Source organism: Perissodus microlepis, chromosome 9 (assembly GCF_051167445.1).
Source record: "Perissodus microlepis isolate ML-2025 ecotype Zambia chromosome 9, ASM5116744v1, whole genome shotgun sequence".
Classification (NCBI taxonomy): domain Eukaryota; kingdom Metazoa; phylum Chordata; class Actinopteri; order Cichliformes; family Cichlidae; genus Perissodus; species Perissodus microlepis.
In genome coordinates, this window is record NC_140469.1 from 10,781,028 (window position 1) to 10,801,499 (window position 20,472).

The window sequence follows — 20,472 nt, forward strand, 5'->3', positions numbered from 1 at the left end:
GTAAACTGTTGCTGGCAGCTGGTCACGTGACGTTGAAAGGGCAAGCGGGGGGGCACGCGCAGGGTTTTTTCACACTTTTGTAATCAACATGGCGATTCACGGACCTGCTCTGCTAGCAGACTGATCAAACACTGTGTTCTCAGACCTCCGGCTCTCTAGCTTTGTGAGGGGTTTCTGTTAGACGGTGCGGAAGTTGTACACCGGTCCAGTACGCGGAGAAACGACAAAGAGGTGGACCGACGAGCTGTCAAGAAGATCGTTTGACAGTCCAACGGTAGCCAAATGTTATCGTTAGCATTATCAGCTAGCTCGAACTAAATCTTCCCCAAGCATTTTAAACACGACGAGCTAATGTGCAATACACGGATGGTTAGTTTGTATTGAAGGAGTGGAGAGGTTTGCGCCAGTAACTTTAGCTGTTATAGGGCTTACGCCGTATCCAGGAAACATTATTTCCTAGCTGCTGTGCTTCTCGTCCCTCTCCAAGGTGTCTGGGATCACGTAACGTTGTCTGGGATCACATAACGTTGTCAGGTAACCCTGAAATTGTTGTTACACGTCTCGTTATTCTCTCTGGTAGGCCATCTTCAGTCTATGGGCTCACAGTCCAGTTCTGGGATGTCTGGTGGAAGGGGCTCTTCCAGTGGCAACCCAGGAGAGCAGTCTGAAGCGACAGAATCAAACCAGGGCGGCAGCAGCAGCCGAGGCCGCAGGACGGACAGGCAGTCTTCATCAGAGGAGGACGTTGACTTAGCAGAAGTGCTGGCTTACTTACTGAGAAGGTGAATTTCACAGTTAAAAACGCTCAAACTGATACCACGGAGGGCCTAGGTTTGTAGCAGAGGTACTATGGAGTTGTTTTGGTGAAAGTGGGCCATAACTAGCAGAAGTAAAAATGAGCAATTAATACATAAAAACACAAGTGCAATAAAGTCAAAGTCCTTCTAGTAGCAAGTCATACCATCGATCCACCACTTGTCTGAGTCATGGAGGCAGCAGTCTTAAGCAAGCGCTCCTCTTTCTAGCCGAGAGACGTAATCGATATTAAAGACGATGGCACTCAAAGCATTCCACAATTAAATCTGTGGGAGAGTTCTGCAACAGCAAAAATGTTGATAGAAGTAAAACTTGTTGGGGGCGAGGGAAGAAAGCTTTTTATTAACACGTGGCTGGTGATTCTGTGTGTGCAGTTTATATGTCCTGCTGACAACTGAAATTAAATTGGATAATTCTTCAAAATTACTGCCCAGAGGCATTTCGTGGTGAGGACTACATGTTTTTGGACTGCCCCGGGGACTTGTAGCATTAGTTCATTACTTTCTAATTTCTTGAACTCAGAACTAGGACAGTCTTTGTCACATATGTGTGTAGTTGCTGCAGAGAAAATGACTTGTGTGTGGTGAGCGTATCAGGCACTTATTAAATGACATTTAGAGGCAAATAGAAGTAATGCATGCAGTATTCTATCTCGCTGCCAAAGAGCAAATAATTGAAACGTCACATCACATTCCAGCGCTGCAAAGCTAAGTGGGGGGTTAAAGTTTTCCCATTTCAGTTTGATTTAATTGCACTTGGATAAGCTTGGAATTTTTTTTGTATATCCCTCTGTAATAGTTTCTTTAGTGAACCGTGACATTAGCAGGGCCTGCTCTCGTGACCAGAGGGAACCGAGATCTGCAAGAAAAAACATTTGACATTTCTCACTTCTTTAGCGTTTAAATGTTGTCATTGCTACATGTTGTACAGCTGGACCATTTAGCTTTGGTTTCCACCTGTCAAGTCTTTTTTATTTTCTAGGTACATCTTTGCACTAGGGCAATAGATAATTGGATTAATCATAACTGATTAATTGACTGGTTGCTTGCATGTGCAGGGGTCAGGTAAGACTGGTCCATGGCAGTGGAGCCACGGGGCTGCAGCTGGTCCAGTCATATTCTGACTCTGATGAAGACAGCGATGGAGCCTGGGATGGACGGCTGGGTGACCGCTATAATCCACCAGGTAACCTCCCACTGACACAGGGCAGGAAAATAAGCAGTTTTTTACTTGTTGGTTTACTCTTCATTTATACCCTTAAATACATCGTTACAATGATCACATAATATGGAAAGCTAACAGATCTATTTAGAGTGCAGCCACTGCAGTGCAGAAATACACGTAATTACGTTAGGACGATGTCTTCTCTTTCCAAGTAGTGAAGCAGTGAATGAATGTCAGTAAGGTTTCATTTAGAGACATAATCATGTTACAGTAATGTTATTGTCTTGTTTTCACTGCCATCCCAAAAATGTTATTTATGGAAACTTCAGTTCAGTTTTTTTGTTTTCTAGAACTAGTGAGGCCTAAATACTGTTTCTTCTTCCTTTTATGTGTTTCTTCTTTTGCTCTCGTTGCATGTCTGTTCATCGTCTGTCAATCAGTGATGGCTCAAACATAAAACAATGTTTCAGTTGTCAAAAATTTCCATGGATTGTTCTCTCAAATATGTAGGACGGCTAATCAGAGCATGCCTGAAGTTCTGAGAGCTTGTTGTTGAATGTGAGCTCCTACTGAGGCTTGTTCTTTGTGTTCTGTCTTTAGTGGACACCCAACCTGACACACACGAAGTGGACCGGAGTGAGATCCGCACTCAGATCCTGCTGGCCACCGCCTCCTCTTCCTTGAAAGGCTATCGCAGTTTCACCCGCATGCTAGCAGAGGTCAGACCCCAGAAATAAAATCTAAATGGAAAATAATTGCGGCAGTGCAGTCGTATTAGTTTTGTTTATAGAGTTCAATGAAGTTATGAAACTGCAAATAAATGTTTTTGTGTGCAGAGAGAAAAAGGCAGATGTAGAGGCTCCAGTTTTTCCCACGGAGAGTGCAGTCGTATCCGTACGCAGTAAGTAACTTTGGAGTATTTAAAATCTAAATTGGAATTAAATAGCAATTAGTTTAGCGTGACTAAAGCCTTGATTGGACCATTGTGCTCTGTTGGAGCAGAGGGATAGCTGCACAATTGCTGTGAAAATATACAATGCATTGGACATGAAGAAGACGAAATATTAAAATTGTGACCCCAGTGTTCTTCTGCAGTTTCCTGCCAAACTATGTGTCCCACAAGGATACATACCAGCAGAAAGCCTTCTGTGGAGTGTACAGCGAGGATGGCAACATGTTCCTCTCCGCCTGCCAAGGTAAATAGCACGATGTCCAACTTGAGGATCGAGAGGGGCTGAATCAGGTCTGATTTTTATTCTGAGTGTTTGTTTAAAGCTGCTGCGTGGATCACCAAATCATGCTGTGTTGTGTACAGACTGTGTTCAGGCGGAGGGGAGTATTATTGGACTTTTCTCATGTTCTAAAAAACAAATATCAAGCGCATCATCAGTTCCTATTTCCTGATTTAATGATTAATGGATGAAGTTACTGTTTTGTAAGAAAACTAAACAAGCGGAGGACAACATGTCTCACCACGTCTCACCTACGCTTGCCTAACTGTCACGACTATTCTTCTTGTATTATGTCTGTGTTAGTGATCAGCAGCAAGCCCTGAACAACAAACCAGAGGCTGGTGACATACACGTGTAAATGAGTCCTTATGTTAGTTCAAACTGATTAGTCTTACAGACAAAATGGAGAAAGTGAAATAAATCACTCTGTTTGTACCCAAGGAATAAATTAAAAAAAAAAAAAAAACTCTGAGGGACCTGTAAAAAAAACCCCAAACAAAAACAAATGCGAGTCTTTGTGTTTTGTTTAGTTTTATTTTTTTTCTTGCTGCAGACCAGAACATCCGCTTGTACGACACCAGTAGGGGGCGTTTTCACCTGTGGCGAACGGTGAAGGCCCGTGACGTGGGCTGGAGCGTGCTGGATGTCTGCTTCACCCCTGATGCACACCACCTGCTCTACTCCAGTTGGTCTGACTACAGTAAGGCTATGGGACCAGTAAAATATTACATGATGAAATGAGGAAAACAGTTTGCCATCATTAGAAAAACTAATTCTGTAAAGATTCAGCAAACCTATAAATCTTCAAGATTGGCTCTTTTTTTTTTTTTTTTTTTTTAGTTGGGATTATAAATCCACTTTTCCTAAGAAAAAAAAAAAAAAATCTGGGACTGTTCGTGAACTGTAAATCAAACACATAAAAGGATATTTGTACCATTAAACAGAGCAGACACAAAAAATCTGAGTATTAGGCTGGGACAGGTGCAGGTTTTTCTTTCTTTCTTTTTTTTTTTTAAACAACAGAGGGAATTTTTTAGAACTATAAAACGAATCATTTTGAAAAAGTATTGTTTTATATTCTTGTTCAGTACAGAACTGTCATATTTTTCCCTTCCTAATGCGGCAGATGTTTATATTATATTATGGATGTGTGCAGAACGTGGTTTAATATTGATTTGCTGAAATCAGCAAGGTCTTTGCTGAAAAGCCCATGGCTGCATAGCAGCATATATTTTTCCAAACCCTTACTGTTAAGCATTAATGGTGCCTTCACAGATGTGTAAGTTATCCAGTATTACCATCAAAGATGTTGCTTTTTGAACTGCCAAGACAGATGATCCCTCTCCTTTGTGTCGTTGATATCCAGAAAGACTTTCAGAATCTGATTTGTTAGACCACAGGTTGTTTTTGTGGCTTTAAAGAAGAAATTATATTACATTTATTTTTAAAAATGTTCAGAAAAGAAAGTATTTTAAGGTACTAAATAAGAGTAAATAACACTTAGCTTTGCTTTATACACAGCTGCTTATTGTATTGGTGTGTCAAAATACATTCACCCACCACTTCATAAGCTATGCCTGTTCAGCTGCTCATTAACGCAAATGTCTAACCAGCCAATGACATGGCAGCAACTTGGTTCATTCAGGTATGTAGACATGGTCAGGGTGACCTGTTGAAGTTCAAACATCAGAATGGGGAAGAAAGATGATTTCAGTGAGTGAATGTGGCATAGTTGTTGGTGTCACGCAGGCTTGTCTGAGTGTTTCAGAAACGGCTGATCAGCTGGGATTTTCCCACACAGGGTTTACAGAACATGGTCTGAGAAACTGAAAATATCCAGTGAGCAGCGGTTCTCTGGGTTAAGATACCTTGTTGATGTCAGAGAAGAGTGACCAGACCGTGACTCTCACTCATTACAAACAAGGTGTGCAGAAGATCATCGCTGAATGCACAACATGTTAAACTTTGAAGCAGATGGGCTACAGCAGCAGAAGACTCTACTGCGTCACTGCTGTCAGCTAAGAACAGGAAACACAGACTTACCAAATTTGGACAGTACAAGATTGGAAAATGTCTTAATGAGGAGTTTCACTTTCTGCCATCACATTTGTACGGCAGGGTTAGAACTCCATGAAAGCATGGGTCCCCCTGTATCATTGGTTCAAGCTGCTGGTGCTGCTGTAATGGTGTGTGGAATATTGTCTTGCTACACTTTGGGCTTCTTCCAGCAGGATAACATGCCACGTCACGAAGATTCAATAATGTCAAACTGGTTTCTTTAACATCACAATGAGTTCATTGTGTTCAAAATGGCCTCTACAGTTACCAGATCTCAATATTATGAAGCACCTTTGGGATTTGTGACAAATCCGCAGCAACTGTGTGATGCTGTCATATCGAGATAAACCAAAACCTCTGAGGAATGTTTCCAGTATCTTGTTGAGTGTATGCCACAAAGAATTGAGTCATTTTTGAAGGAAAGATGAGATCCAACCCAGTTCTAGTAAGGTATATCTAATAGGGCTGCCACAAACGATTATTTTGATAGTCGACTAGTCACCGATTATTTTTGCGATTAGTCGACTAATCACATCATGCATCCATTGGATGTACAGCATACAGCTTATTGCACCAGCATGCATCTGCTCTTATATAACTATCATTAGCTTACAGCTTTAAGTGTTTAAGGTCTGTGCTAACTAAAAATAAAGACAAGATGATAGTTTATTAAATTTTAATTAAATTTGCAGATTGTTTCGGTGAAGTTTAATAAACTCCTTGCTATCTAAAATATAACGGGACACCGGAGTATATTCTCGAGCATCTCACACTTCTGATAATCAGCTGTCTGCTTGAGGTTTATTCAGCTGTGTAAAAACTATAACTTTAATCTCAGCCAAACCGATTTACTCAGGAACAAATAAAATACTAAAAAAAAGCCAAACAATAACATTTTTAAGTTATCTAAGTGACTTATATATGTTTAACCTGAGTAGCGAAAGACGGCTGTGGGTTTGAAAACGATTTGCCGGAGTCCGGTGTTCTCACGGGCTCTAGTGAGCCTCGCCCCCGGCTAGCTATCGAGCTAGTGGGTAACAGACGTCTCCGAAAACGTCGGAGCGCTTTTGAAAATATGTGGTGTCTTGATAAACTGAGCAGATATTTGAGGTTTACACAGCTACATTCTCGCTTGAAAATATGTTAAACGTTTATTTTGTGACCCAGAAAGAATAATAAGAATAATATTAAAACTAACTAGCTGCTGCCATTGTTGGAAACTGAGCTGGGCCGCGCTATGAATTCTGGGACAGAGCTACTTCTTCTTCTTCGGGGTTTAACGGCAGCTGGCATCCTTGTACATGCAGTGCTGCCATCTTCTGTTTCAGTCCGTTATTACACTCTGAAATTCTACTTATTCCTGCGTCTTTTGTAATCTTACAAAGCTTCAAACGACGCGTCGACTATTAAATCAGTCGTCGACGATTTTGATAGTCGACGTAATCGTGACTAGTCGACTAATCGTGGCAGCCCTAATATCTAACGAAGTGGCAAGTGAGTGTGCAACTACAATGTAGTGTCTAAACATTTCTACAATAGAACAATGAAAGTAGAGCCTTTAACAGCATCACTTGTGAGAAATACGAAGAAGTGAATAAATGAATCAGGAAGTGATTTCTTTCATATTGAAAGTGCTTTCACATTAGCCACAGCTTCCAGGAGTTTTCTGGTTTTTGTTTTGTTTTTAGCAGCATATCAACCACGTTTTTAGCTGTGATGTTTTAGTCATATGTGTCTCTCTCTGTTCCTCCCCCACAGTTCATATGTGCAGTATAGATGGAGACAGTGAAAACCACACCGCCCTGGACCTCAAGTTAGTGTTTCCCCTCATAGTAACTTATAACATTACGGAGCAGGTAATCTATCATTCCTTACCAGCAGGCCCTCCTCTCCCTTCATTACCACCTGGATGAATGATGCTGTCAGAACTTGTCACCCCAACATCCATCCTCTCGCTCTGTGTGCGCTCCTTTTGTTAAAAATAGATCATTAATTCAACAAAGCACTGCCATTAAACTCACAGCTCTCCTAACAAAAACATTGTTTAAAAGGTGATGCTTGCCTTCATAAAGCCTTTATGTTATCCCACACAAAAAAAAAAGTAGATAGAGTGTGGTTGTAAATCAGCAATTGTGCTCTTACTGCAGTGTCCAACCTGTGTGTGTGTGTGCGCGCTGTTGTGCTTTGTAGTCCAGATGAGAGGAGGTTCTGTGTGTTCTCGTTGGCTGCGTCCACAGATGGCAAAGAGATCCTGGGAGGGTGAGTACAATTTGCTTTTATGTTTCAAGGCAGTGACTGACAGGGTTGAAATGAGTACTGAAGGCTCTTTATGAAATTTGAATTCAAGCACAACTCTGCTTTTCTTCCATTTGTTGGCGGTATATGTGAAATATGTTTATTAGAGCATCAATTTAGGGGAGTTTTTTTTTTTTTTCCCTCAGCCTCTCTTCTCTCTCATTTCAGAGCAAACGACGGCTGCCTTTACGTTTTTGATCTTGAGCAGAATAAACGAATGTTGAAGGTTAGTGTGTCTTTGTGTGCATTTATGTCTTTTTGCTCGCGCGCCGCCTTGGCCGTGCCCGTTTCAGCGTCACGTCTGTCTGATTTGCGCTTCATCCTTCGGTCAAGGTTAGCCAGATGCAGCGGAGCAGAAACTGCATAAAGTTTTACACCATCCTGTAGTCTAATATAGCAGCGAAGAGTCCAGCTCCGCCACACAGTGGGACGGTGGGGGTTAAACCTAGCGCCCTCCCTCCTCCCATAACCGCCCTGTGCGCAGAAGTCAGCATTCGACCTCGACCATCTGCTTCGTCTCTGTCGTCCGCCGTTTCTGTCTGTCCCTCCTAATTACCTCAGTGTTGTGGTGTGTTTCTGTGCTTTTATCTCTCAACTTTTTATTAGTTGTTTGTACTTTCACTGTCACTTCCTCATGTGCAGCACTAGACTTTCCACGATTCAGTGCAGTGATGGGAAACTGAAGTCGGGGCATTTTGCTGCTGTGGTTCCGGTTAGTGTTTTTCCCCATTGGAGGGAAGGATTTCTGCAAATCAATAGAAAGCTGTTGAGGCTGATCTGTGTCTCACAATGAGACGTTCATATTCTCTCTCAGGATGACGGACATCTCGTCCACTGAATGGGTTTAGTGATTATGAAATGATGTGAATCACACGCTGTGGCCTTCACAGTAACATGTTAGAGATGGCCTCCACATCATTAAAACGGTAAATAATGAAATGTCTTATGAAAGAAAGCAGTTCAGTTGTTCTGCTAGAACCGTTCATCACCATGCTTCATGTTGAGTTATCCTTTCATTTGTGACACATCCTTTTATCTAGCGATTTATTTCGTCTTCTTGCACATATAAAGAACAAAACTAACAAACAGTTGTACTGCTGTAATTACTAACAGCTACATCTTTGCATTTGGAGACTCACAACCATGCCGCGTGTATAAAGCCTGTTTGTAGCACAGCCTTGGAGGCTTATGTACTGAAAAGTCTGAGTTTCAGTGTGCAGCAGCCTTGAAGAAAAATGCTCCTTTCATTACTTCTGCGTAGGCACAGACATGCATAAGTGCGCACACACACACTTTTCACAACAACATGTAAATAGCCCACTTGTAAATAGCACATTCTTGCACACATGTGCACACGCTCCATACAGTAAACACTGACTCTTTCTTTTGCTGCCGTCCTCATCAGATTGATGCCCACGAGGACGACGTGAACGCGGTGGCGTTCGCCGACAGCTCGTCCCAGCTGCTCTTCTCTGGCAGCGATGACGCACTGTGCAAGGTGTGGGACAGACGGACGCTGCGGGAGGACAGACCGCAGCCTGTTGGACAGCTGGCTGGCCACCGAGACGGCATCACCTTCATCCACAGCAAGGTGGGTGCGGGTGTGTGTGTGTGTGTGTGTGTGTGTGTGTGTGTGTGTGTGTGTGTGTGTGTGGGGGGGGGTGTCTCTCAGTAAAAAGTTTTCCAGTTACTTGGAAATGGTTTAAATGAGAACATTAATTGTACAGGACGTTTATTCAATCACATGTATTGTTCTAACACTCAGATCTCGGTCTCTTTTTTTCCATTTTGTCACGGTGCCAGGGTGACGCTCGCTACCTGATCAGCAACTCGAAGGACCAGTCCATCAAGCTGTGGGATGTCAGGAAGTTCTCGCCCAAAGAGGGGCTGGCAGCTTCCCGTCTGGCTGTCACCCAGCAAAACTGGGACTACCGCTGGCAGCAGGTTCCCCAGAGAGGTGAGGAGGGGAGGGGCCGAAGAAGGGCGAAAGGGAGGTACTCGTGGTAAATGAGTCAGAGGGGAAGTTGGAGGACGAGAGGAGGAGAGGTCACACAGAGGAGGAGATAAAGATGAAATGATGATATTAAAAAAAGAGAGAGAGGAGGCAGTAACAGGGAAGGTGTGTGTGTGTGTGTGTGTGTGTGTCTGTGTCGTGAGGATAAAAAGACTGTAAAGCCACACGTAGGGAGAGTGATTACCATTACAAGCCAAAGAGGAGGGAAGGAGTGGAGGAGAGGTGAAGGATAGGAGTTTGGATAATGAGATAGTGCAGGAAGAGAGGAGGAGGAGACGAGGCGGTAAAAAACTAAACAAAATGAAACGATCTAGTTCAGGGTGCAGTTTCTTCTAAGCTTGATATAAATCTACATGGTCTTTTGGATTAAAGTTGAGGACAAGTGTGAGGAAAGAGCATAAACAGTAAAAAAAACCAAAAAAAACCATTTATAAAATGGAGAAATCCTTGTGCATCTTTTTGTTATTTAGCAGTTTTGTGTTTGTTTACTTGCTCCTTGCAGCCCTGAAGAGACACAAGCTGACAGGCGACACCTCAGTAATGACCTACCGAGGTCATGGCGTCCTCCACACCCTGATTCGCTGCCGTTTCTCACCAGAGTTCAGCACCGGGCAGAGATTCATCTACTCCGGCTGTTCCACGGGCAAAATCGTCAGTAAGTGACTGTGTGTGTCTGTCAGTGTGTAAACGGCGACAAAGTCTGCGTGAGCTGATGCACAAAGTAATATTTGAAGAATCGAAAATCAGTTGAACCCTGTGTGTGTGTCCAGTCTACGATGTGCTGACCGGCACGGTGGTAACCAGACTGGTGGGCCACGACGCGTGCGTGAGAGATGTCAGTTGGCACCCGTACGAGGACAACATCATCAGCAGCTCTGTGAGTGCGGTTAATGCAGAAAGTGTCCTGCTGGAATCAGCGTGTGAAAGCTCGTGATCATAAATATCACATTAAACCCAAAAGAAAGCCCTTTCCAGAAGTTGTAAAAAGATTTAATAGAGTGGCGTTAATCCCAGACACTGTTTCCTCTACTAATGGAATAAGGCATAATTTAGAAAAGTCTGAGACAATTTGATACGTTTTCTGGTAATTACGGGGAAAAAAAAATGACCATTTGCAGAAATAAACGACTGTTTTTTTCCCCCCTCACATATTCCATTAAATTAGACTTTTTAGCAATTTCACTACTACCACTACTTGATAAAATGGAAAACAACATTAAAGCAGTGCAAATGAACTGAGCTGTTTCGACTAGAAGAAGGAAGCAGACATGAGATGCAGAGTACTTTATGTTTATACTTTACACCGCTGAGGCTTGGACCTAATCACAAAGCTGGATTTATGGTCGTGCAGTGCTGCTTCCTTGCGTAGCTCTTTGGGTGTGCAGAGAGGAGGATTGTGGGAGTTCAATCAGCAGAGAGGCTACAGCAAGGGTGCAGTCCTGCAGAAAGTAAACACAGCTTTGCCCCCGAGCAACGCGTCAGAGGAAAAAGTGAATTAAAAATCCCAAAAAGCAAAATAAGAAGCGCAGAAATTGGAGGTTTTCCACATATTTTGACTCGGCCACTAAGTAGGTCTGCAGAACTCTGTGTAGCACATATGCGCTATTGATGTAGTAGCATATCAAGACCATAAATTTAGCTCTTTGCTTGGCTAATAAAAATGCTGCTTCTTTTCCATTTGTGGTTAAAAGCTGCCACTTGTTTTGTTGGCATAAAGCACGAATCATGTCACCGTTATTTAACAGAGCAGACAGGCTCAGCAGCTGTTTTAAAAGTGATAACAAGAGTCCATCCAGCTTAAGGACATTAAACTACAGGGCTTAGATGGCACAGTTATTATTTTTTTAACCTCTGATCTCCATCCTTTCTCTACAGTGGGACGGAGCGGTTCGAATGTGGGAGCACAGACAAACCCATCCCCTAGACGAGGAGCGAGACACGGCAAGGGGAGGAGGAGGAGAGGAAGGGAGCTGTTGGAGGAAGTGATGTTACCACAGAGGAAGGCAGTGAGCTCAGAAGGCCTGGGAGAGACTTGAGTATCTGCTAACGTTAGTGCGGGATATTAGTGATTCAAATGAAAGCGTGGCTGAGAAAAGTTCACTGGGAAGGCGCCTGAGCCTCGTGCTGTCCAGTGTCGATCAGAACACGGCGGGACGGCTGTTGCCACCTGCAGCTGTTTTTCTGTTTTTTCCCCCTCTGTTTTTTTGTTTTTTCCCTCATGTCTTGCACAGAATAAGGAGGCCAGAGCTTTTTCAATCCAGCCTGGGACATTTTACTCAAAATGCGCTGAAGCTGCACTTAACGAGCTGTTGGAATGAAACAATAAGTTAGTGATTATATACATATATATATGGAAAAAACAGCAACTTTGGATGTTGCAGGGGAACGTAATGATGATAATTTTGTAAAAATGTATAGAATTTTAATTTGTTTGTGTGTGTGTGTGCGTGTGCGCGCGCGTGTGTGTTCAGGGAGTGTATTTAGATTGTCGTCAGTGTCCTGAGTCTGTTTGGACTCTGCTGTTATGAATAACACAACACAGGCTGTGTCCTATTTTAGGGAACATCTACCTTTACAGACTCAACATATAGTCATAAACATTTTTTTTTCCAGTTGCCAAACTCATGAAGCTGATAATTGCGTTAGCTTTCCTGAGTTTATTCAAAACTCGACAGGCTCAAGGAAGTTTCACAGTCATTATTCGACCTGGTCTGCCTCATCAGAAAGAGTTTGAAAGTTTTCGCTGTTATTCTGAATCCTCTGTAGGCTTCCTCAAGGCTAATGTTAACTCCCTGTCCCTCAGACACAGCAATATTCTCGTTCCAGGGTCAGCACTCAGTGTAATTTTTGGCTAAATGTAAGCCTGTGATTTGATTCAAAGATTTGATTGTGTGTGATTAATGTGTTCAAGTCAGCACTTTGGGGAAGGGGAACACGCACATGGTTTCAAAATGATCTGTATATGCAATTTTCAGGTGTTTATATCAAAGCTCATATTTCACTCTCAGACTTTGCAGTTATAATAAAAACCTTTCTTCAAACGTATCACGAAGGGGCTGTTGGTCATTGATCACATGTTTCAGGCTTTAAAAGTGTGGGAGCTGCAGGAGAAACTAGAACGACACTTCAAACAACACACACGACTCACGGGATGGGATTTTTAAACATTTGTCATTGAGCTTCTCTGTGTGTTTTATAGAGCTAACTGCAGCTGCCAGATATGCACACAGTTGACAATTAGCTGCTACAGGAGCCATAGCAAAGTTGTCTGAAGGTCATTGTAATGTCAGCAGTGCACTTACCGGCCTAAAATTAGACCTAACATACTTTGGCGTGCCTGGTTTCATTTACACCTACTGTTCTGACTTCTTACAAAAGGCTCCAAAGCTCTGCTGGAAAAGTGCATCATCACAGTGAATTTCAAAAGTTTGCGCTCATCATTTATTATTTACTACACTGGAAAGCTTTCTCTGAATGACTTTGAAGACTAACGAGAGAAACCAAAAATCCACCACCTCATGGAAGTTAGCAGCCCGTCTGCCATTAGTCTGCACTGGCTTGTGAAAACGGCATCAGTGTGCTTTATGTGAGCATGAGTACCATGGAAAGACTAAATGCAGTCCATTTGGCTCAGGCGGTTGAAGGGGGGCTTTAAGAAGCTCCAGCCTGAGTACTGAGCCTGGAAATAAAGCAGACTGAACGTGCTGTGAGAAATGCAGCTGTCCATGGCGCCAAATGCAAGCTGGCAACCGCTTATAACTTAAATTAGTTTTGGCTCCAACAGCTGATTCTTAGACTGGAGAGTCCTGAAGGAGAGAACCGGAAAAGGAGCTAAATGATCCAAGGTCAGAATGAGACTACTATTATTATTACTTTTCCTAATGCAGGAAATGCAAATATAAGTAAGCAGCATCACGAGAGCTATTTTAAAAGAACTGGGAGCTTTGTCATGAACTAAAGATTCATTTTGTTTACTTTTTAATTGTGTTTGAGCATTGCTGTGAAAATAATGGGGTCAGTTACAGCAGCAAGCATTACTGCATCTCCTCTTTCTGCCTACGGGGGAGGGGTTTTGAGGGTAAAGGGGACATGGGGGGGGTTGTATTTTTGTAAACCATGTGTTCTCTCACGTGCCTGACAGTGATAGAATAGAAAGGTCCTGGAGTGGGACGGGTGTCCTTTTCCCAGACAAAAGCAAGCGAGGCAGACTCCACAAAGAGGGAGGACGAACGCGGGTCGAACAACATGAATCTAAAGACAGGAAACTCCTCAAATGGCTTCACACCAGAGATCAGTTTGGATAAACTACACCGGATGGCTGCAGAGCTGATACTGCCTGGACGATCCATCTTGAGGCTCCTGAACACTGTTCTGGAGTTTGTTACAAACTTTCTGGCCCGAGTTTTAGGAAGCAGCCTGATCAGAAGACACTTCCACCTGCTGCTGTCTGGGTTGGTCCTCTTTGGGCCTGTGCTCAGCTTCTGGGTATCAAAGTATAGCATCTTTGCAAACAGCAACCACTACCTGTACAGGTGAGGACTCCGGGAGACAATGAATTACTGCTTATAGTGCTTTGCGTACACCAGGTGTGTCAAACATAAAGCACAGGGGCCAGAATTGGCTATTAGGTGGAGATAGGTGGAGGACCTGTTTGTGGAGAGTTTAGCAATGATTTATCATGATTTAATTGGATGGAAATAATTGACTGAAATAGCTGTAGTAACTGCTGTCATTGCTAAAGGAAACTGTATAACTTTGATAAAGGCACTGCTCCTTTAATAAACTCTTGACTCTGTAATAAAACCCAGCGCACCCTTGCTCACTGTAGTGCTCGCTGGGCTTTTACTGCTTCAGCCCTACTTAATCTGTTTTGGTGGCAAACTTTCACTGAGTCTTTATTCTGAGTCAGCTTGTGGAACAATACAGTTCAGCATTTACAATCATCATAATGTCATTTGGCCCACTGTTTTAGGTTCATATAATCCATCACATATTTTTAAAATCCAGTTATGATATTAAATTATTCCTCATTTATTTTTGTGGATGCTTTGCTGCCACTCATTTGTCACATACACTGAGTAAACCCCCACCCAAAAACCAATAAAATATTAATATACCACTTTTGAAAAACAAAAGCAGCACATAAATATTGTATGATAATGTCATTCTGAGGTATGATGGTAACTATGAGGCAGTAGCAGAATTAAAGTCTTCCTCAGACTGTTCAGTGCACTTACATGGAACTAATTAAGTGAAACCACCGGCTCATCAATTTTGATACCTCAAAGCAAGTTTGAGTGAACTGAAAAAGTTAAAAAGACTCAGCTTTGCTGTAAAGCTTGGATTTTTATGCATGTCAAAAATAGATTTACTTTCTGAGCACCGTGGTTAGCAAGAAGCTCCTGGATCTGACCTGCTGGCTGGCTGAAGTCTTTGTGTGTTGTGTGGAGTCTGGATGTTCTTTCTCTGGCTTTCTCCGCCAATTCAAAGACATAAATGTCAGGGTAACTGGCGAATCTAAACTGCCCCAAAGTGTGAATATGAGCATGAACGACTGAATTTCAACCTCCCCAGGATCCTCCTGTTGCTGTGACTGTGAGGGAAAAGCTGTAATTCTACACATATTTCATTACTGCGTGTGTTTTGCTCATATATATGGTGTGTACTGATATCCTTATTCATCACGCTCTCACAGGAAGTTCCTGAGGTCCACTTGGGGTTGGACCTGCATCTTTACGGGCGCTTTCATCATCCTTCTCTCCCTCTCAGTCCGTCACTCCACCTCTCTTTCCCTCCGCCACCTCTCTCGAGTAGGCCTCGCGGGTTTGCTCTGGTGGAGTTGTCAGCGCCTCCTGACCCTGCTGGAGGATGCAGCGGGGACCTGTTACGAGCCCATGACCCCAGGCCAGGACGGCCAGAGCCCGGCCTCCCCAGTACAGCCTCTGCTGCTCCTGCATGAAGACCAGAACAAGGCCTCCTGCCTGAAAGCCCACATGCTGTGGCGAGGCTACGAAGTCTCCCAGGACGTCCTCATCCTCTGCTTCTGCTGTCTGCTGCTTGTCGAGGAAATGTGTGTCTTTGGTCATCACTTGGAGCGACAGAAGCCTCTGCAGAGGTTACCCGGGACCCCGCTGAGAGTCGTCTTCCTCCTGTGTGTTCTTCTCCTCCTTGTTTGGATGTTTCTGCTGCTGTGTTTGCTTGCATACTTCCCAAAGTTTCCCTCCCAGCAGCTGGGTGGAGCTCTGGGCTACCTGGGGTGGAGAGGACTCTATCAGGGATTGTATAGACTCGGATCGAGATGGGGTTGTCCTGGTTTGCCCAGAGAGGGACTTTCTACCACGGTGCACACCAACAAACAGCCTTAGTAGTGTGGCACGCTTAATAAAAATGGTTAGATTTTGGCACTGAAATGTCCTTCAAAGCTCAGGAACAAACTTCCAAATCCTCTTTTAAGACTGCATGCTGTAAATCTGACGTCACGTTAATAGTTTGCTTTCTTTAGAGGTCAAAATTAGTCCAAAAAGAAGCTTAGAAATCTCATTCAGACAAAGTAAGTGAGAAAAACTGCTGCTTTATTGTGTAATCTGAACCAAAATGCACAGTTAGAAAAAGATTTCTGAGAGCAGGTGTATCATTACTTGATGAAGAGTGTCATTCTACACTGGTTGTTGCTTATTAAAAAAAAACAAAAAAACGAGCCTGGAGTCTGTCTCAGTAGATGAGCGCTTTCCCATCTCCTCTGGGTCTCTTAATCTTGTCAAAGTTCTTGTTAATGATGTCAAACAACACAGCCTGGAGAGAGAAATAAAGACACAGAGTGTGATGCAGAAGCAGGATGATATAGGGAAGACAGACAGTTTACAGGGAGTCATAAAAGAGAGGGACGTCCAGATATGGAGCTGTAATCACGTCAAACAGCTCCTTTCATCATCGCGCGCAACGCCTTGTTCATTAGCGGCATCAAACATGGGAGGACAATGGCCGAAGGAAAGAGACGAGCTGATTAATGGACGGGAGACGGAGCGCCAATCAATTTAACACAAGCACTGCAATTAGTTTAATTACCCTCCTATTAAGAAGGAATGGATTCCATTTAAGCTGCCGCTCCCGCCGGTGGACACGACAGGCATATTTTACACCCAAGCCGCTCAATTTAAAATACAGAGCATGAAAACAGCAGATGGTACACGGAGTGTGGATCATGAGATTCAGGATACACGCAGTCAGAGATGGCCAACTGTAAGCAAGAGGCAGTGGGTGTCTTACGTATGTATTGCGGATGTCCAAGACCACAAGGCGGAGCTCGCAGTATTGATATTGGTCCAGCTCGTGGACCAGCTGTCTGTAGTCTCCCTGCAGCGGAAAACACACCACAAACAGCGAGCGTATAAGCAAAACAATGTGTAGTATGATAAGCACATGACACAACAGCATCTAATTTATGCGGGAGAGAATGTCCTCATAAGTTTTTTTTTTCTGCGCACCGGCACACATTTTTGTCATTCACACATTAATATGCTGATTAGGATGCACAGCGGGAGACACTGACCACGTGGGGCGACTTGGAGGCTTTGGCCACAGCGTCACCCCTCTCGTTGTAATACCTGCCAAAACAAGGAGAAGAGAGGAGTTACAGTACCACCCACCTGTTTTAAAATAGCCCCCAGCGTTTCGCTATATGTCACATCCAATGCCATATTCAACACATCAGTCTGGTTTTTAATAAAAAGACAAAGCAGAAGACTGCCTCTCATTGTCTCTGTTAAGATTTTCTCACTTTTAAATGTAGGATTGAAGCCTTTCACACTGATTCTGCTTATATCTATATGACTTTTTTTCCTGTTTGACTTCACTAAATAAAGATGGATGAGACCCTCTGAAAGCCTGAATTGCTGTTTATCTGTATAGATTTCTCAGTAATTGTGGATATTCTTATGATACTGAGCGCAGCAGGTTTTGTGGTTTTCTCTGCCAAATACTTTTGATGGAGTAATGTCAGGTCTGTTTTCCTGTGCTGTACACTGGCTACGTCAGTGCAGGCTCTTACTTTGAAATCTGAGTCTGGAATCCTTCGATCTTGGTGCGTGTGTTGGTCAGCAGCTCAAACACTTTCTCCTGGTAGACATGAAGGAAGATTTAAAATGCAGCTGGATAAATTTCACCCTAAAGATAGACTCCACATGCGATTGTTTACTAACCTGGACAGCCACTCCGAAATTGTTCCCATCCTCAATTTTAGGAATCTGGAGTTGCACCCACATTGACACCTTCCAGGAAAAAAAAACAAAAAAAACCCCACTAGTATAATATACAAGACTTTTTATCACATTAATATTTTCTGCACATAAAACCCGACACATTTTTCTCCACATAAAGTTCTGAGACTGACCGTGTTGAGCTTCTCCTTCAGTGTCTGGATCTCAGTTTTGACCTTCGGCAGGAGGCTCTCCACCTGCTCATTGGTGCAGATGGGACCACATGGAGGGCCTGGAGGACAGAGGATAGCACTCCTTCACTTAGTGAGCTGCAGATTTGCTTTTCTAATATAGAAAAAGTTCCTTATGCCCTTGCTTTCTTCCAGTTAGCTAATCCGTGTGTAAACGGTGTTTAAACTTTGTGTCGTCAGCTCATGAGCCACAGTAGACTCATCAGTTTGTTACAAAGGAGCCAGAAAAGCAGTGATGTGTTTCATACATGGGTTTGGAGCCTTTCTTCCTGCAGTATTTATTGTCCTTATTTACAGGAATACGGTTACTGCTAAACGGATGCATCTTTCTTTCTATTTTTCCCCATTTACCTGCGTCTTCATCCTCTTTATCACTGTCCTTGTCTTTCTTCCCCTCCTTAGCCTCCTTCTGTAAAATAAGAATAGAAGGCATCGGGTCACAGTTTTTGCTGATGATTAATCTCCAAGACAGCTAGGCTGCACGCCTTTTTCTTTTCTGGCTTTTCAACCTTGGGATCTCTGTTGGATTCTTTTTCTTTGCTTAAGACATGTAACCCAGTTGCAGCAATCTGTGCCCCTTGATATTCTAAGGAGACTCCAGCAGCTCCCGAAAGTTGTGCAACCACCCCAAATATTCTCCTAACCCTCGTTAAAAAAAACCCAGTGGCATTAGCTACACGGCTCTCTGCCCTCCTCTAAATCCCTGCATGAGTATTAGTTCAAGACACACAGCTTTTGTACGGTTTATAAAAATCTGAAATTCACAGCCGACTGAAGTAACATAAAAGACCCGCTCGCTGCCAGTTTGTAAAACAGCCCTTGGAAATTGCACAGTGATTGGTTGTCATGGTAACTGGGGACTCAGCATTGTGTCTTTATATAATGAAACACTAAATATAAACCCTGAGCCGAGGACCCCAGTTGAGAGGAGGCTCTATGAAGAAATTCAAAGGTTAGACAAATAAAACACAGATGTGAGGCTCCTCGATATGAAAGCCATTACATCTGGGTAATGGAAAAACAGCCGTCCTTCATAAATCACCCCGAATGCTCCTTTATTGGATTTATATCACAGTTTTAAAGAACAGTCTTTTGGGATGGAGTCCCCACCTGCTCTTTTTTCTTGCGCTTGGCCTCCTCTTTCGCCGGATCGGGTATCGGGATGTCGAGTGGAGCCTTCAAAGAAGGCAGATCGTTGCATCTGAAAGACTGACGCACAAACACAAGTCACCCAATGTGAGAATCAAGAGCCCAGTGGTATGTGCCCACAGTCACACAGGTGGATACCTTCAGCAGCTCCTGCAGCTCTTCAAGCTTCTGAGGGAAATATGTTGACACCAGCACCTCCGCCTGTTAAAACCAAGTAACAAAATCCACATTAACAATTCAAACTTGTGAAAAAGAGCTGGGAAAGATTTCTCATTTTTGTTTGAGTTACCTCCTTGGTGAGCTTTTGGCAGAAGTCGTCCACCTAGAATAAAGTCACAGATTTTAGGCTTGCTTATAAATGACCATTTTATTTAGACCCTGCTGCTGCTCACCTCCCGTGACCCCTGCTGTCCGTAGACACACACCCCATGAAAACAAATACTTATGTGGACACTAGCTCGCCTGCTAGCATCACTGACACACTAACCATGTAAGTGAAGGGAAAGGAGAGTTAGCTTGCTGCTACATAACACTTTGTGCTAGCGGACTCACCTGTTTCTTCGACTTGAGGCGAATATCCACAGCAGCCATGTCGTCTCTGGAGAGCAGAAGTTGTTTATTAGAGTTTAGTAAAGGCTTTGACTTCACAGGAGGCGGTTAGAAATAAGAATATGCTCTCTTTCTGTGTAATTCAATTCCGTGCACGACACGGACAAATACTCACAGTTACTCAGCATAAAAAGCGAAAATGAAAGTAAAGAGTGTTTTAGACAGTTCCGTACTTTCCTGCAATAATAGCGAATGGACGTGTTGCATTGTGGGCCATGTAGTTTTATTTGACTTTATTTTATTTTATAAGGAGCAGTCGACTTCTCATTTCCCAGAAAATGGGGCTGTGATGGGAACAGAGTGGGGAAGTCTACAACCAAAAAACACACTCAGAGAAATGCGTTTCTGTGTGGCAGTAGTTATTTCTTTGTCTTCGAAGGGCTAACCCTCATCCAAGAATAAAAAAAAAAGTCACCTAACTCAAGGGATGAACCAATGTTGAGTCTAAACATACACAATTTAGCCTCAAGAACCAATTCTTAAGGCACTTTAGTACGAGCAGCCTGTCACAAAAACATATTTCGCCCCCTCATCGTTAAATCTGCAGAAATACCAAATATAACTCAATTTGACAGGCATAAAATTATATTTTGGACTAACAAGTTGATTCCTAAAAAGCTATTAGTTGAAAACCTGACATAGATCTGAGTATTTTGCAGTATGTCCTTAAAGAATTGAGGAACCTATCC

General features: G+C 43.1%; 3 protein-coding genes across 4 annotated transcripts; 2 read left to right on the plus strand and 1 right to left on the minus strand.

The window, feature by feature from the left end:
- Positions 1-75: 75 nt before the first annotated feature.
- Positions 76-12,624, plus strand: dcaf11 (ddb1 and cul4 associated factor 11). 2 transcript variants are annotated; one of them, XM_084938994.1, is made up of 15 exons: positions 76-274; positions 581-782; positions 1,874-2,001; positions 2,581-2,699; positions 2,817-2,881; positions 3,076-3,176; positions 3,766-3,912; positions 7,029-7,083; positions 7,461-7,529; positions 7,734-7,791; positions 8,971-9,156; positions 9,369-9,522; positions 10,082-10,234; positions 10,350-10,456; positions 11,455-12,624. In XM_084938994.1, the coding sequence occupies exons 2-15, from the start codon at positions 595-597 to the stop codon at positions 11,563-11,565; spliced, it is 1,641 nt and encodes a 546-aa protein (XP_084795120.1). In that variant the 5' UTR covers positions 76-274; positions 581-594; the 3' UTR covers positions 11,566-12,624. The 2 variants fall into 2 exon arrangements, with proteins under 2 accessions (XP_084795120.1, XP_084795121.1); XM_084938995.1 differs by lacking the exon at positions 76-274 and adding an exon at positions 282-487.
- Positions 12,625-13,721: 1,097 nt separating this feature from the next.
- Positions 13,722-16,053, plus strand: fitm1 (fat storage inducing transmembrane protein 1). The gene is made up of 2 exons (XM_084938997.1): positions 13,722-14,111; positions 15,275-16,053. The coding sequence occupies exons 1-2, from the start codon at positions 13,825-13,827 to the stop codon at positions 15,942-15,944; spliced, it is 957 nt and encodes a 318-aa protein (XP_084795123.1). The 5' UTR covers positions 13,722-13,824; the 3' UTR covers positions 15,945-16,053.
- A 77-nt stretch (positions 16,054-16,130) lies between these two features.
- Positions 16,131-19,986, minus strand: psme1 (proteasome activator subunit 1). Its single transcript, XM_084938999.1, has 12 exons — positions 19,899-19,986; positions 19,727-19,772; positions 19,464-19,496; positions 19,313-19,375; positions 19,136-19,234; positions 18,377-18,434; positions 17,969-18,066; positions 17,778-17,846; positions 17,627-17,694; positions 17,129-17,183; positions 16,846-16,932; positions 16,131-16,371 (listed from the first exon to the last, which is right to left on the minus strand). The coding sequence occupies exons 2-12, from the start codon at positions 19,763-19,765 to the stop codon at positions 16,291-16,293; spliced, it is 750 nt and encodes a 249-aa protein (XP_084795125.1). The 5' UTR covers positions 19,766-19,772; positions 19,899-19,986; the 3' UTR covers positions 16,131-16,290.
- Positions 19,987-20,472: the final 486 nt, after the last annotated feature.